This window comes from Cervus canadensis, chromosome 4, assembly GCF_019320065.1.
Source record: "Cervus canadensis isolate Bull #8, Minnesota chromosome 4, ASM1932006v1, whole genome shotgun sequence".
Taxonomy (NCBI): Eukaryota; Metazoa; Chordata; class Mammalia; order Artiodactyla; family Cervidae; genus Cervus; species Cervus canadensis.
The window spans coordinates 72987306-73005489 of NC_057389.1; the positions used below are offsets into that span (position 1 = coordinate 72987306).

Here is an 18184-nt window from a genome sequence, read left to right on the forward strand (position 1 = left end):
GAAATGGATAAATACTTTTAGCATACAAAATTAATGAAGAGTTCATCTGTGATGAAAATAATCCTGAGGCAGATGTACTTTTAAAAATGTGATGAAAATAATCCTGAGGCAGATGTACTTTTAAAAATGTCTGAATTCCTCAGTATATTCCTGCTGCTAAGTTGCTTCAGTCGTGTCCGACTCTGTGCAACGCCACAGACGGCAGCCCACCAGGCTCCTCCGTCCCTGGAATTCTCCAGGCAAGAACACTGGAGTGGGTTGCCATTTCCTTCTCCAACAGTATATTCTTAAGTAACAGTAAATTATAATCTCTCATTCAAAGAATATCTTTTTCAGTGTTTTTAATCCCTTATACTATAAAATTTCTTTAAAAAATAATTCTTATGTTGTTAGTTCAAGTGAACAATTATTAAAGACTAATAAACAATTATTTGTTTCTCTAGTATGCTTTTTTAATAAACTAAGGGAGCCAAGTCATCAGCATAGAGTAAGTCAGGGAGCACTGATTTCCTGCACAAATTTTAATCTATTATAATCTACCAAAACCGCTACAGGAATTAAAAGGCAGTGGCTTATTCTATGCTATAAGCAATCAGATTCAAAGTTTCATTACATCTAAAACACATTATTTAAAAAAAAATGCACAGTATTACTAATTTATAAAAACATCCAATTATCTATAACAATTTATCTATTAAAAACTCATATCTATTTTTAGGGAATAACTCTACATAGTAAAAATCCAGTTATATAAAACTTCTAAGTTTACTAAATCAAAATTAATGTTTTACTTACAGAATCAATAACGTTTACTTCTACACCAATGAAGTTGTATCCATGATCAACAATTTACCTTCCTGAAATTCAATATCATTCAATGGAAAAGATTCTCTATTAATATGATCACATTTTTAAACAGCCAATTTAGGGCACTAAATGGGGATATGTGATGAAGAAGGGGATACATGATGAAGAAAGCCATATGGAAGTGCTCTTCTACATATTTCACTAACAATGGTGGTGGTGAAGAGCTTCCTCCTTCCAAAATCTTAGAGAAAAGACCCTATGATTGTAATGGTTATAGCTAAGAAAAGTTGGTTTGGAGTCTTAAAGTGGGGGAAAATAATTTTTCTTAATAAAACTCTCATGTTTCATATAATAAATTTTATAACCTAAGCTACAGGAAGCTGCTAAGAGCTATGACTTGTTTTGTATACTGTAGTCCTCAACACTTTATGTACATAAAATTCTCAAAATACACAGCGATTTTTTAACCCATCACAAACAGGCTGACGAAACACACAGTCACCTTTATATAAATAAATACTCTCTGAGTTAACTACATGGTTTAAATAACAATTCACAAAATAATCTACCCTACATCAAAGTGTAAAGTCTACATGTAAAGTCTTCTATTAGCTACAAATCCACAAAATCTGGAACTAGTCCAGGCAACTCAACCAAATACAAAGCATCTGAAGTTAAAAGTCAACTAATATAATAAAAAAAGCAATAACTTTTAAAAGTCAGATTGTTAAATCCTCACATAATACTACACATTTTGAAAAATTTTAGTAACTAAAAATATTAATAATGATAGTTTTTAAAATGTATTTAAAACTGCTTAACGAGAATAAGTGACTTAAAAAAGCTCTGTGTCCCTGACCTGGGTAGAGTGGCACCTGGTTGGTGGTGGCTGTCTCATATCAGTGAGGGACAAAACAACTCCTTGTTTATCCCAGCTTGGCTTTTGCTCTGTGCCCATGCCTGGTTCATGCCCTGGACACATGGGAAAAAAAAAAAAAAAAAAAGCTCTGTATGCTAGAAAAATTAAGTGTGTGTGTGTGCGTGTGTGCACGTATAAAGCTTACTTTTAAATCTAATGTTTAGTTTTTCTTTACAACTCCAAAGTATATACAGGAAACTCTAGAAGTAGTAAAGAAAAAAACCAGAGCTCCCTCTTCTTGCCTAAATGTGTACATAACTGGAGTAAACGTGAGTTAGAAATACATATATACTATATATACATCTCTTATTCTATACAAAAATCCCCATAAATATTTTCCCAAGCGGACAGGAAAATTTATTTTCCCAAATTGAAACTTTTTGCCCACTAAAAATATTTAAATTTGTTCTCAAAATTATAGTAGTCCTCTATTCTACAGTTATTTCCATGTGAAAAGTTCAATATCAGTAAGGGTATCACAGTCAACAAATCTGTTCAATGAATACTGAGAGAAATCTAAAATTATCCAGATTGCATAAAAATGAAAATGCTTGCTATTTCAAAATGACACGCACCTGGTTAAAAATTAGGGCTCTATCCAAGACAATCTACAGATTTTGTGCTTTATCTATCAAAATTCCAGTGGCATTTTTACAGAAATAGAACAAATAATCCTAAAATGTGTATAAAAACCAAAAAAAAGCTCTAAATAGTCAAAACAATCTTGAGAAAGAAAACAAAGCTAGAGGTATCATGCTCCCTGATTTCAAAATATATTATAAAGCTATAGTAATCAAAAAAGTATGATACAGGCACAAAATAAATGAAACAAAATAGAGAACCCAGAAATAAATCCACACTTATATGGCCAATTAGTCTACCATAAGGATGGAAATTTTCTTCAATAAATGCTGTTGGAAAAACTAAGCAGCCACATACAGTCACATGCAAAAGAAAGAAAACTGAACCACTATCTCACACTATACACAAAGATCAACTCAAAATGTATTATGACTTAAAATGTAAGACCAGAAATCATAAACCTCCTAGAAGGGAACATAAGCAATAAGCTCTATGACATAGGTATTGGCAATGATTTTTTTAAATCTGATACCAAAAGCAAAGGCAGGCAATAAAAGCAAAAAATAAGCAAGTAGGACTACATTAAACTGAATAACTTTTACACAGCAAAGGAAATCATCAACAAAATGAAAAAGCATCCTACTTAAACAAGGAAAAATATCTGCAAGTCACGTATCTAATAATGGATTGATATCTAAAATAAATAAATAATAAAATTAAATATTAAAAAATCCAATTTAAAAATGGGCATATTATCTGAAGAGACATTTTCTTCAAAGAAGACATATAGATGGTCAACAGGTACATGAGATGCTCAACATCACTAACAATTAGGGAAATGCGAATAAAAAACACAAAGAGCTACCACTTCACACCTGTTAGAATGGCCATATCATCAAAAAGACAATAAATAATAAATGCTAGTAAGGATGTAGAGAAAAGGGAACCCTTGTGCTCTGTTGGTGGGAATATAAATTGATGCAGCCACTATGGAAAACAGCATGGAGGCTCCTCAAAAATTGAAGACAGAATTACCATATGATCCAGTGACTCCAGTTCTGGGTTTTTATCTGAAGAAAACACTAACTTGAAAAGATATATGCACCTCCATGTTCATTACAGCATTATTTACAATAGCCAAGATAAGGAAATGATCTAAGCATCCATCAGTGGATGAAGAAAATGTGATACATACACATGTGCGTGTGTGTTTGTCTATGTGTGTGTGTGTATATATATATATGTATGTCTACATATATATATATATGAATATGTGTAGCTATAAAGGAATAGTATTTAGCCATAAAAAATTATGAAATTTTGCCATCTCCAACAACATGGATGGACTTCTGGGCATTATGCAAAGTGAAGTAAGAAAAAGAAATGATATCACTTATATGTGGAATCTGGGGAGGGGGGAAGCTTATATAAAGACAAGCTCTAAGATAAACAGAACATGATTGGTGTTTTCCAGAGGCAGAAGTGGAAGTGAGGGTGGAATGAAATGAGTGAAGAAGGTCAAAAAGGTCCATTTTTTAAGTCATGGGGATATAATATATAGCATGGTGACTATACTTAGTAATACTACACTATAGTTTAAAGTTGCTAATGGAGTAAATCTTAAAACTTCTCATCACAAGAAAAAAATCTGTTATAATTATGTATGGTGACAGATGTTAACCAGACTTACTGTAGTGATCATTTTGCAATGTATATAAATACCAAATCATTATGTTACACACCTGAAAAATAATATAATGTTATATGTCAAATGTACTTTTTCTAATTATACTCTAATTTTTAAAATTAGGGCAACTAAAATAGCACACTTAAATCACATTAGCTGAATTCAAGTTTCGTTCCTAAATACTTATTTATGAAATAAAAATTCAACCTAAATTACTTGATTATTATTTTCTTTTGCTACTTATTTCAAGCTATAAAGCTCATGTAAAAGACTGTAACTTGATATAGATATCCTCTATTATAGGTCTCATGTAATTATCTATAAACACCCATAGAAACAATACTGAACCAATCAAGCATACCATTTTCTTTTCATTCCACTTTATAAATAAGAACTTCTAACCCAGCTCAACAATTAATCACATTTCAAATTACTGATCTGAAAAAAAAATTAGAGGTACATTTTTAAAACAGTATAGTATGAAATAAATCTTGCTTTTCATTGAGTAAGTGAAACTTGTTTTTATGGCTATTTGGATTACTTCTTCTAGGTAAGTTCAGTATGTAACTCTTATTCTTTAGACAAAAACGCACAGACTTAAAATGTATAAAAAAGTTAACCTGGTATTGTCAGCTGCAGATATCATAACTAGCACCATAAGAACAATTGTACTAAATTTTAACGCTATTCATTAACAGTTCCATTTTCCTGAGTTTGCGTTTGTTCTTTGGCATTGGCTTAGGATATAATCCATTTTTCAGAAGATGTTCCTTGCTGAGGCGAATTTGAGCACCATGCTGAAGCTGGAAAGAGCATAAAGCCTGAAGAGGGCGAAGCAAAGTCTGTTAAGACAAAAAAAAAAAAAAGAGAAAGAAACATACCCAAGTGTGACAAATCATGAATTTTTTCTCTGGAAACAGAGATTATTATATTTTTATTATCAGCTGTTAACTATGAAAAGCAATAGATACTCTAATAAATATATGATAATTTCTAAATGAATAATTCATATAAATTCATACCTTACATACCACTAAGGAATTCCAGTAAGAAGATACAAATACTAATTTTCCATATAGGTGATAAAGTCTAAACTTAGTTTTATACTTGAATATATTCAAACAGTACAAAAATTGGTGCCATTATAATAACTGATTTGTAACAAGCAGACTAAAAGAGACATTTCAGTACAAATTAGTTAATTCAGTTTCAGTCACAGACTAACACAAGCTTCCTGCTACTTGATAACAATTAGATGATGGCAGCAATGGATAAGTTTACTAATTCTCTCACAATACTCCATGGCCTACGTGCATGCTCAGCTGCTTCAGTCATGTCCAACCCTTTGCAACCCATGGACCCTTCCAGGCTCCTCTGTCCACGGGATTCTGCAGACAAGTATACTGGAATGGGTTGCCATTTCCTCCTCCAGGGGATCTTCCCGACCCAGGGATCAAACCTGCATTTCTGTGTCTCCTGCATTGCAGGCAGATTCTTTACCGCTGAGCCACAGGGGAAGCCCACCCAAGGCCCACATACCAGTTAGATATTCAGGTTTGGGTGCATTTGAAATAACTGGAACTGTATATATAGCTGTCTAAACTCAAATACCTATAGAGCCAGACATAAAACACAAACATGTGACCTAGATGGACCCATAAGATAACACAAGAATAGTGAAGGTTGTAGAACAACTGGAGCATACTGTCCTTGAAGTTATTCAAATTCAAAAGTTAGGAAAAAATAAAAAGATTAAGCCAACATTTTAAACATATTTGAGTCAGATTCTTTCCTTGGGCCTAAGATACCTGATCTAACGCTTTTAAATAACAAACCTAATTGTGCAGATTGTTTTGAAAAAATAAAAAGATACATAGGTCTTTTTAGTTAGATAGTTAAATATATAGATTTAACTACAAAGATTTCACAATGTCTAAGTAAAAATGTATTCCCTCACAGGTACAACATAAGTGGTAGCAAAGGGCTTTTAAGTTTTAATTTACAATGAATTCTTACAAATATGTGGCACTCACTGATAGTTGCTCTTCCATATCCATTCTTTTCTTATTTCAAAAAAATCCAAAACTTCATTCAAGGTGGCAATGTGTCCAACTAGCAATACTACACTAACTAGTGACAGTGTTTCCAACAAGATAAGTGGAAGGCCGTGGATTAGGACAGACTTGGCAGGCATCATGGGCTTTTGCCTTTTCTTCATATCTGGAACATGATTATTAGATGTGAGATAACCATTGTGTGACTACAGGGCAATAAAAATGAAGATTAAAGCAAAAACATACAATGATGAACAGAAAGAGAAGAAATCTGGGTCTCTGATGTCCTTTTCAGCTGCATCCCCAGCCTTGGACTACTCACTTCAGCATTTCTGATTCACAGGAAAAAATAAGCCCATATATGGTTCAACCACAGCAGTAAGGCCCCTGTTATATGCAACCAAATGAAACTCCCAACTGACACCAATAAGAAAAAGACAAACATATTGGAAAAAGCTCTGACATTGCTGTAGAAAATCTCTGGTATGTTCTTATAATTTTAGTATCTTCAATTCTTCAAACAAGAGAAGAAATACAGAAATGACTATATATTACTTTAAGGGCCAACGTAGGAAATGACTGGATCCTGAAACATCATGTGTATCAGAGACACACATCCAGGACCATATACAGACTAAGAAAACTGAAGTCTCTATTGCTATGCTATGACATTTACTAGATTCTTCATGATAGAAGAGTAATGCTCCTATAATACTCCTCTAACTCCTATAAGGGCTTCCAACTTTTACTTCCCGAAGATAAGATTCTATCAATTCTCTGAAGTAATTAAGAGAACGAATTTTGGAGATAGACAGATTTGTGATAGTCACTAGAGCTGCTTACATATACACCAGTCCTCTTTCAGGATACATGATCAGACTGCATTTTTCTAGTCCCCTCTGAAGCTAGGTATGGCCATATAACTTGACATGGTTAACAAAATATGAGCATGAATAGTGTGCATCATCTCTGGACAGATGCTTTAAAAGTGGTTAATGATTCCCCACGTCCTCTCACTCCTTCCTTGATAAAAGTAGAATGATGTGTCTAGATGATGCATCCATTAGCCTGCATCCCTAACTATTATTAGTAGAGGTCCCACTGGCAACCCCACTGTACATAGAGTGTATTATGCCATTCTGATTTTGGAGTTTTAAGTACTGATGCAACCATCAGCTATGTGTTTCCAGATAAATTAGGTAATCTCTATTTGCCTCACTTTCTTAATCTGTAAAGTGAGGAATATGTAAGATGTAAAGTCCATCTTACATGGTTATTATTATGGTGGGCTATAATGATACATTTGAAGTGCTTAGCAAACAACTTGATATAAAGGATCATTTTTCTCTATACATTCATAGTATTATATCTGAGGCAATGTGAAGCTATATGAGAGGTTTACTTGTTCAGAAGAACAAAGAAAATCCTCTAGTTACAAAATTAGCTAATTTCTAAAAGTTTATTTGGGGGAAAATCAGGGTTTTGTAAATCCCTTGTCTACAGATGCAAAGTGACAGTTTCAAAAGACCATTATTACCAACATCTGGTGATGGAGTAAAACTAAGGCATTTCAGCTACAGCACAAAGCCTTGTCCCATCTAGTTATAAAACTTCATAAGGATTCCAAGGTATGAAAAATCCTCGTACATATTACAAGAGCAGAATGAAAGTCACCAACTTCCCATTCAATTTTTCTGTCAATCTACAGACAAGAACATGAGAGACAAGAAAAGGCAAAACAATGAAATCTTGAAGAGTCTGTTGTCAGGCATTTAACATAAAGTATTCCTATGTTATGCTTCTGATAAAAATGAGGGAACTACTTCTTGTATATTACACATAAGAAAGCAGCCACAAAGAGATTACATGAATTGCTTTCTGGTAAAAACTGATGACGACAAGTGATGAAGTTCTAATTCAAACTTGCTTCAAAACTCATATCATGCTATTTCCCAGTGTTTGAAAACTGCTCAAGAATAAAGGAAAAGAATGAGTCAACAGACTAAGAAAGCCATTCTATGCCAAGTGCTTTATTTTAAGAAGCCCCACTTCTACAGAATGAAGCCAGCTGAAAAATAGTAATTTTTCTCCCCTCATCATCTTAAGGTTATATTAGGATATATCTAATAAAAGATTACTGGGGGGGAAAGGCATGTTATAGCTTTCCTTCCCAGGAAAGAAAGAAAACACCTATTTCTGAGCAGATGTTAATTGTGTTTCTCAGAAGAATGCACCGATTTTTTTTTTTACTGCAGCTAGATCTAAACAGGCTGACTTGGAGTTATCCCACTAAGAAAGCTAATTGTCAGTTACATGCAATAATAAGCAACTTGGGATGTCTCATTATGCTTTTTTTCTGCTCATGCTCCTGCTGTTCATCTTATCAGAACCTCCCAAATAACATACCTGACTATCAAACACCCTTTTTCTACTCCTGGTCACTATCCACTACCCCAAGTGACCAAAGCAAAAAGAATGAGAACTTAATGACTTCACTATTGCTTTGGGACCTTATGTTCAGCTTGATCCATTCTGTAAGGTGGGGCTTCTTAAGGAGATAAGAATACCAGACCACCTTATCTGCCTCCTGCGAAATCTGTATGCAGGTCAAGAAGTAACAGTTACAACTGGACATGGAACAACACACTGGTTCCAAACTGGGAAGGAGTACAGCAAGGCTGTATATTATCACTCTGCTTATTTAAAACTTATATGCAAAAAAATAAATAAATAAATAAAACTTATATGCAGAATATGTCATGTGAAATGGTGGACTGGATGAAGCACAAGCTGGAATCAAGACTGCCAGGAGAAATATCAATAATCTCAGACGTGCAGATGACACCACCCTTATGGCAGAAACTGAAGAAGAACTAAAGAGCCTCTTGATGAAAGTGAAAGAGAAGAGTGAAAAAATTGGCTTAAAACTCAACATTCAGAAAACTAAGATCATGGCATCTGCTCCCACCACTTCACGGGAAATAGATGGGGAAACAATGGAAACAGTAACAGACTTTATTTTGGGGGGCTCCAAAATCATTGCAGATGGTGACTGCAGCCATGAAATTAAAAGATGCTTACTCTTTGGAAGGAAAGTTATGATGAACCTAGACAGCATATTAAAAAGCAGAGACATTACTTTGCCAACAAAGTTCGTCTAGCCAAAGCTATGGTTTTTCCAGTAGTCATCTATGGATGTGAGAGTTGGATTATAAAGAAAGCTGAGCCTCGAAGAATTGATGCTTTTGAACTGTGGAGTTGGAGAAGACTCTTGAGAATCCCTTGGACTGCAAGGAGATCCAACCAGTCCATGTTAAAGGAGATCAGTCCTGGGTGTTCACTGGAAGGACTGATGTTGAAGCTGAAACTCCAATACTTTGGCCACCTGATACGGACAGCTGACTCATTTGAAAAGACCCTGATGCTGGGGAAGATTGAGGGCGGGAGGAGAAGGAGATGACAGAGGATGAGATGGTTGAACGGTATCACTGACTCAATGGACATGAGTTTGGGTGAACTCCGGGAGTTGGTGATGGACAGGGAGGCCTGGCATGCTGCTGTTTGTGGGGTTGCAAAGAGTCAGACTTGACTGAGTGACTGAAGTGATGTCTGATGTTGGCTGATCCTAGGGTTTTACATCAACAAAAAGGAAAATACAGAGACTGTACAAAAAGCAAGCTTAAACAACAGTCTTGAGTTTCATCTCTCCTTTAAGATACCTAAGTATAGTGTTATTTTCTTAAGAACATACAGAGATTATGGTTAATAAACAAAGATAAGTATAATAATAAACAGATAAGTATAGGGGACTATTAAGTGTGTTTTGCTGATGCAAGGTACATTAGAGCAGGTGATAAAGTTAAGGGAGAGGGAAAAAAGTCTGAGAATACTCCCTGGTCAATTGGAGGAAGGATTTAGGATCCCTCATGAATTTTTCCCTCAAAGGAGAGAAAGAGAAATTGTCAAGACCCCAAAGTAACTCTACTCACACAGATTCACACAAAAACAGTCTATTCACGATAGCCTACTTCTTCCACAAGAAGAAAGTCTCCAATCCTGACACAGGACATGGCTAGGGTGGCGGAGAGGAAAAGGGCAATTCAGTGCTGCTTCTAGCACTCTTTAACTCTCCTCGCCTGCAGGTCTTTCACCCAGTAATTCTGACCTGAGCTTTTGTCCATTATTGGTATTTCCTTCATGGGTAAGGCACACTTTTATAATAGAAATCATGAGGTATGAGAGAGAGAGGAAAAAGGCAGAAAAGAGTATTCTGTATGTATGTGTTTTGTGTGTGTGTGTGTGTGTGTGTGTGTGTGAAGAGGGAGTTACAAAACTCCATTTAGTTATGCTCATTATCCTCTGATTTTTCTTCTTGAGTTGAATTTATCAAAAATGTTCACTAATTAAAAAAATCTAACAATTCAGTTTTATTTTGGTTTTTTTTTCTTGTCATAAGTGTAAAGTTTCTTACATGTTCTAAAAGAATCAGACAGTGAGCTTACTAAAATGTTATTATTTACTAAAGATTATGAATTATATATGAAATCATCAGGCTTTCATGGAAATTAAATAAAATGCTGATTGCAGGTTATAACCTTTTCATATTCAGTAGGCTTTTTTCTCAAAAAAAATTGTATCTCTTTATACTTTAAGCAACGTTAATAAGATAAACAGAAAGTTGATATTTCTCCTCAAATAAAAGTACCAATGGAAAAGACGCTGCTGTAAAATGTTCTTTTAATTAAAAAGAAAAAAGTCTAGTACAAGAGAACACAAATACTAAGAAATACAGAATGCTGAAATATCTAGCCAAGAAAAAACTGTATTTAAAGTTATGCTACTTAAAAACAATTTAGCATACTACAAATGCTGTTTGCACAGCCTAGAATGAATATTTAAATAATGCAATCTGGAATGCTAAACTAACAGAAAAACACCAGAGGAGAAAGGAAGGTTTTAAAAGTACACACATTTCTATCACAGATATAGTCTACTTGTCACTTGAGCTACAAATTTAACAACTTATGCATTTTTTAATTTTCCAGACAAAAATCTAACCGAACACCTACTTTCAAAAACTATGTAACTTTCCAAAGACATACCTCTTGTATGTAGTTATTTTTCTCCAAGATAGAAAGAGCAACAGCTGCACACTCCAGTGTAGAAAGGCACCTATTAGTTGGTTGCGCCCGAATTACATACTGACTAGAAATGCTAGTTTTTAATTGCACCTGAAACCAAAAACAGAATAAAATGCAATTTTCGTTCTAGGTTTAAAACATAAGGTCTGTATTTTAAATACTAATTACTCTAATTTCCTTCAAAAATCACCAGTTTATAAATATTAAATGTATCAATATCTTCTGCATATAAATCTTTTCATTACTTTGTTAAAAAGAAGCAAGAAGATAGTTACGCATCTAACAAAGAAGATACATTCAAAATATACCCAAATTCCTACAAATCAAAAATAATAAGACTAATAACTCCCTCCCAGTGGGCAAAAGAGTAAACAGACACATCACAGGAGAATATATACAAACAGGTACACATAAAGGGCTCAACATGATTTAATATAAATTAAAATCACAATAAGATAACATCTCATACTCATTACTCCAACTCTTTTGCGACCACATGAACTGTAGCCCACCAGCATCCTCTGTCCACGGGATTTCCAAGGCAAGAATACTGGGGTGTGTTGCCATTTCCTCCTCCAGGGGATCTTCCCAACCCAGGGACTGAATCTGTGTCTGCTGCATTAGCAGGCAGATTCTCTTCCACTGAACCACCAGAGAAGCCCCCTTTCACACCCATTAGAACAGTTAAAATAAAAAAGACTAACACCACCAATGCAGCAAATGAAACTCTCATACATTGAATTAGGAATGAAATGGTTTAATCACTTTGGAGAATTAATATTTGGGATTTTTTTATTTTACAGTTTATTCTTCCATTAGTTTTTTAAATGTCTTTGAGGTCTCCTGTTGAATCTTTTTTTTTTTTTTTTTTTTTGAATCTTTTTTAAACAATTTTTTTTTTTTGATTGTGCTGGGTCTGTTGTTACATACAGGTTTTCTCTAGCTGCAGAGAGTGGGGCCTATTCACTAATTTCACTGCAAAGGCTTCTCATTGTGTGGGCTTCTCTTGTTGCAGAGCACATGCTCGAGGCGCCCAGGCTTCAGCAGTTGTGGCACGTGGGCTCAGTAGTTGTGGCTCAAGCACGGCTTGGTTGAGCCACAGCATGTGGAATCTTCCCAGACAAGGAGCTGAACCCATGTTCTCTGCATTGGCAGGCAAATTCCCAGCCACTATACCACCAGGGAAGTCCCTTCCATTATTTTTTAAACTGGTAAGTGTGTGTCTGTGTGGATGTGAATGCATATAAACACAGAGACATATATATATCCTCTTTTTAGATAAAAGTAGTAGCATACTACAAATACTTTTCTCCATCAAGATAATATTCTAACTGAGACAGAGTCACACATGAGAAAAGCAATAGAAAAATGAATGTCAGAATTTTGGCTCTTTGATTCCGACTTTAATTACATGAAACTCAAGCATTATCCTATACTCATAAGCTATATTCCAAGTCCATACTCTGACCAAAATCATATTTAAGAAAACGTGATGACAAATATGGTTCTTTCACTCTTCTTTTTGGCAAAATTCACAGTGAATTTTGTTTATTGGAATTAATTTTATCTTTGAAAGAAAATGGTGGGGGGAGAGAGAGTTTTATTTCTTACTATGGCTCACGTGGCTGTATGAAAACAGAATTTGAAATGTCATTTGTTAAAAGATTTCAGAATATCCTTCTCTCTGGGGATTATCCAGTAACTGGATATATTAAAAGAGTATATATAACTACTATCTGTTATATTAGTAGCATATATGTTTATTAAAATGCTAATATGATCTCACAGCTCTTCTTTTTATACTTATGTGCTACATCACCTTCAACACATGCTAAATTCAATGAGTAAATCAGCAAAACCAAAAAGAAAACCTGTTGACCCATCTTCTTGAGAAATCACAAGCATCATAATAATTTTTAGAAACTCCCTCATCCGCATGAATAAGAGGTCAAAAAAACCCATGGCAAAATTAGCTACTGTAAGAAAGAAAAAAATTAACATATAATAAAAGTATGTTATGTAGAAAGAGGAACTACTAAAGGGATCAAGATGACTATATCAAAGTTGACAATAATTAATTAATTTCAGTCAAGTCATTTAGTTTTTCAGATCCCGCTCATCTGATAAAAAAATCAGATAGCCAGACATGATGGTATTAAAACCTATGTTTAGTGATGAATCCCAAGATCATATAATATATATGCAATTATAATTCTATATTAATTATATGTCATTATGATTAATGTGTATATTATATATCATATATTATGTGTAATTATTATATATAATCTTCATTTTCAATATTTGGAAGCTATGTTGATGCAAAGAATGTTTCACTAATTCTGATCTTGGAAGTTGGTTGTCCGAGGGTAGAAGCTATCTAAAGACTCTTAATATGACTTCTTTAGGAACAGGAGTATCACTGGCTGGTTTAGAATTCTACTGGCACAGGTTGTAAGCCTATCACTTCCACTTTAAAAATAGCCAACTTATCCAAACCTTGCTCCTAAGATGTAGCTTCAATCTTTTCCACTGATTTTCTGGATTAGCTACAATTTTAATTCCTTAAAATTTCTTAAAATCCTTTCTTTCTCTTCCATTAAGTATATATTTAATGTATAAGAATACCAAATAACAGTTTGACAGCTATGATCACTGTTCAGATACTTTTTTAAAAGGTCTGTTCAAATATTTCCTTCCTAGATAGACCTTCAGTTACTTTTGTGATTTGTGTCATTAAAAGTGTGGGAGATGTAGGAAGTTTAGTGATTTAGTAATGACCTTTAGGACTCAAACAGACAGTCAAAGGAATAACAAGCCATGGCTTATGTTTGCACAGCACATCTTTAAAATAAGTTGTTATAATATAGTTAATCCATTGGTCAAGAAAAATAAACAAAAAAAGCCCTCAAAATTAAAACAGTAATCATCTCCACACTCTGCCCAACAAACACTATATTTTTATAATTTGATGATGATTATTTGTTATCTGTTCTCAGGCTCTTTTAAGACATTTCATTACTACATAAAACTATTCTGTTTCTCACTCCATTATTAACAGTCACAAGAATTTTTAATCACTTGATCACCTTCCTTATAGGTTTCTTCAGTTCGGTTGCTCAGATGTGTCAGACTCTTCGCAACGCCATGGACCTCAGCACGCTAGGCTTCCCTGTCCATCATCAACTCCCAGAGTTTACTCAAACTCATCTCCATTGAGTCGGTGATGCCATCCAACCATCTCATCCTCTGTCGTCCCCTTCTCCTCCTGCCCTCAATCTTTCCCAGCATCAGGATCTTTTCAAGTGAGTCAGTTCTTCACATCAGGTGGCCAAAGTATTGGAGTTTCAGCTTCACCTTCAGTCCTTCCAATGAACACTTAGGACTGATATCCTTAAGATGGACTGGTTGGATCTCCTTGCAGACCAAGGGACTCTCAAGAGTCTTCTCCAACACCACAGTTCAAAAGCATCAATTCTTCAGCACTCAGTGTTCTTTACCAACAAAGGTCCGTCTAGTCAAGGCTATGGTTTTTCCAGTAGTCATGTATGGGTGTGAGAGTTGGATTATAAAGAAAGCTGAGCCTCGAAGAATTGATGCTTTTGAACTGTGGAGTTGGAGAAGACTCTTGAGAATCCCTTGGACTGCAAGGAGATCCAACCAGTCCACGTTAAAGGAGATCAGTCCTGGGTGTTCACTGGAAGGACTGATGTTGAAGCTGAAACTCCAATACTTTGGCCACCTGATACGGACAGCTGACTCATTTGAAAAGACCTTGATGCTGGGGAAGATTGAGGGCGGGAGGAGAAGGAGATGACAGAGGATGAGATGGTTGAATGGCATCACTGACTCAATGGACATGAGTTTGGGTGAACTCCGGGAGTTGGTGATGGACAGGGCATCTGGCATGCTGTGGGTCATGGGGTCGCAAAGAGTTGGACACAACTGAGCAACTGAACTGAACTGAACTGAACAGCTTTCTTAAAATCATAGCCTTGACTAGACGGACCTTTGTTGGCAAAGTAATGTCCCTGCTTTTCAATATGCTGGCTAGGTTGGTCATGACTTTCCTTCCAAGGAGTAAGCATCTTTTAATTTCAAGGGTGCAGTCACCATCTGCAGTGATTTTGGAACCCAAAGCAATAAAGTCTGCCACTGTTTCCCCATCTATTTCCATGACATTATGGGATCAGATGCCATGATCTGTTTTCTGGATGTTGAGCTTTAAACCAACTTTTGCACTTTCCTCTTACACTTTCATCAAGAGGTTTTTTAGTTCCTCTTCACTTTCTGCCATAAGGGTGGTGTCATCTGCATATCTGAAGTTATTGATATTTCTCCCAACAATCTTGATTCCAGCTTGCACTTCATCCAGCTCAGCGTTTCTCATGATATACTCTGCATATTTTTAAATAAGTAGGGTGACAATATACAGTGCCTTGACATACTCCTTTTCCTACTTGGAACCAGTCTGTTGTTCCATGTCCAGTTCTAACTGTTGCTTCCTGACCTGCATACAAATTTCTCAAGAAGCATCTCAGGTGGTCTGGTATTCCCATCTCTTTAAGAATTTTCCACAATTTATTGTGATCCACACAGTCAAAGGCTTTGGCATAGTCAATAAGGCAGAAATAGATGTTTTTCTGGAACACTCTTTCTTTTTTGATGATCCAGCGGATGTTGGCAATTTGATCTCTGGTTCCTCTGCCTTTTCTAAAACCAGCTTGAACATCTGGAAGTTCATGGTTCACGTATTGCTGAAGCCTGGCTTGGAGAGTTTTGAGTATTACTTTTCTAGCATGTGAGATGAGTGCAATTGTGTGGTAGCTGAGTGTTCTTTGGCATTGCCTTTCTTTGGGATTGGAATGCAAACTGACCTTTTCCAGTCCTGTGGCCACTGCTGAGTTTTCCAAATTTGCTGGTATACTGAGTGCAGCACTTTCATAGCAGCACTCTAAAGCTGCGCTTCTAAAGGTTTCTAAAAAAATCAATCTATTTTGTAGGCTTTATGAAACAACCCTAGTCTAGAACAAGCTGAAATAAACTTTTTAGTGACATTCTGAATTCCTTACCAGTGGAAGACACACATTAAAAACCCTCCTTTCTGAAGCAACCTTTCTTATATGATCTTTCATAAACAGAATTCATTATCTGAGCTTAGGACCTGCCCTTTGAAGGCAAGGTACTAAATGTTTTCTTCTGCTTCCAATCCTTCAACCCACTTCATTCCTTTCATTTCCTCAATTTAGTTCAACACTATGATCTAATAGTGATAAGGGTCCAGCTTTGACATCAGAGAGTTGCCAGTCTGAACACAGACTTAGCCACGTACATGCACAGTGTCATGCACTTGGACAATCATTGCTTTTCTAGAAAATATACGTATATTGTCTCATTCAATTCTCACAAAGACCTTATGAAGTAAGTACTATTATTATCTCAATTTTACAGATGAGGAAAATAAAGTACACTGAGGTGAAGTAACTTACCTGAGGTTCCAAAATCAATCATGGTAAAACAGATAAATGAATTTATAAAGTCTTATTCAAGACCCTCAGCTCTTTATAACTAGGTTAATAATTAAATGGATGAATTCTTCAGCAAATCCCAATCAACAAAACAAAGCTATTCTGATGGAAAGCAAGACTGAGGCACTCCTGAAGAATTTTAGGGTTCTTATGAACAGTTTAAAAAATCAATAGCACAGGGAGGAGTCTTCTCAACAATGAAAGTTTCTCAATAAATATCAATATCTATTGTCTTGCTCCAACCTCATCACACTATGAAGTCTGTATACTTTTTCTAAAACTTAAGATTCCAAGCATATTAAAAAGACATATATATTAAAAACACATATATAAAAGACAGAATATTAAAAAGCAGAGGCATTACTTTGCAACAAACGTCCATCTAGTCAAAGCTATGATTTTTCCACTACTCATGTATGGATGTGAGAATTGGACTATAAAGAAAGCTGAGCAAAAAAGAATTGATGCTTTTGAACTGTGGTGTTGGAGAAGACTCTTGAGAGTCCCTTGGACTCCAAGGAGATCCCACCAGTCCACCGTAAAGGAGATCAGTCCTGAATATTCATTGGAAGGACTGATGCTGAAGCTGAAACTTCAATACTTTAGCAACCTGATGCACAGAACTGAACCATGTGAAAAGACCCTGATGCTGGGAAAGATCGAGGGCAGGAGGAGAAGGGGACGACAGAGGATGAGATGGTTAGATCGCATCACCGACTCAATGGATATGAGTTTGAGTAAACTCCGGGAGTTGGTGATGGACAGGGAGGCCTGGCGTGCTGCAGTCCATGCGGAAACAAAAAGTAGGACACGACGGAGTGACTGAACTGAACTGAACTGAAAGATTCCAAGGTTAATGTCGAAATTCAGAAAACTTGATAAAAATAAATTTAAAGGGAGCATTAGTTATAGATAAAATGATATTAGTGCTACTTCTAAAACACATTATTATTTAATTTTTTTTTCTGAGTTGACCAAAGAAAATTCACTTCTTAAGTGAATGGTAAAGCACAATTCCAAAATTACTAAAAAAACTTGTAGAACACATCGGGTTTAAAATTTAGTGCTTTCTTATATTTTAAAGTGATAATAAAGTTACACCACACTTCTTCAACATACAAAAACTTTGATGTTAAAATGCAAACATACAATTCAGAAGTCTAAAAATTAAGCTCTTACAAATTTCAAATTTAAGCAAATCCAAATAATGATACAAATTTAAAATTTTATTCAGTGACAGCCATATATATATTATTTATATATTTCATTTATATATTTAATTATATTATATTTATATAGAAATATACTATATATATTTTATTATATATTTAGTCATTTAGACATATCTTGACTAGTGCTTTTTCCTAATAATACCAATATTTAATCTACCATTGTTTTTCACATAACTCCAAGTAATGCATATCTGAAGTCACTGAGAACTATGGGTATGGAAACATCTAGAGAAA

The 18184-nt window shown here is 35.1% G+C and overlaps 1 protein-coding gene and 1 non-coding gene across 4 annotated transcripts in view; one reads left to right on the forward strand and one right to left on the reverse strand.

The window, feature by feature from the left end:
• Positions 1–1656: 1656 nt before the first annotated feature.
• Positions 1657–1791, forward strand: LOC122441137. The gene has a single exon (XR_006269271.1). It is a non-coding gene; the product is annotated as a small nucleolar RNA SNORA48 (small nucleolar RNA).
• Positions 1792–4358: 2567 nt separating this feature from the next.
• DTWD2 (DTW domain containing 2) overlaps positions 4359–18184 on the reverse strand; it is a 75792-nt gene continuing 61966 nt past the window's right edge. The window contains exons 5-7 of one of the 3 annotated variants that reach the window (XR_006269038.1): positions 11152–11280; positions 6029–6215; positions 4701–4837 (exon numbers count right to left, since the gene is read on the reverse strand). Coding sequence is in view for 2 of the 3 variants with exons in the window: in XM_043465860.1 (XP_043321795.1) it covers positions 4667–4837; positions 11152–11280 (300 nt within the window). In the remaining variant the exon portion in view is untranslated. Of the gene's footprint in view, positions 4838–6028; positions 6216–11151; positions 11281–18184 lie in introns of all 3 variants that reach the window. The other 2 variants (XM_043465860.1, XM_043465861.1) reach the window with 2 other exon arrangements.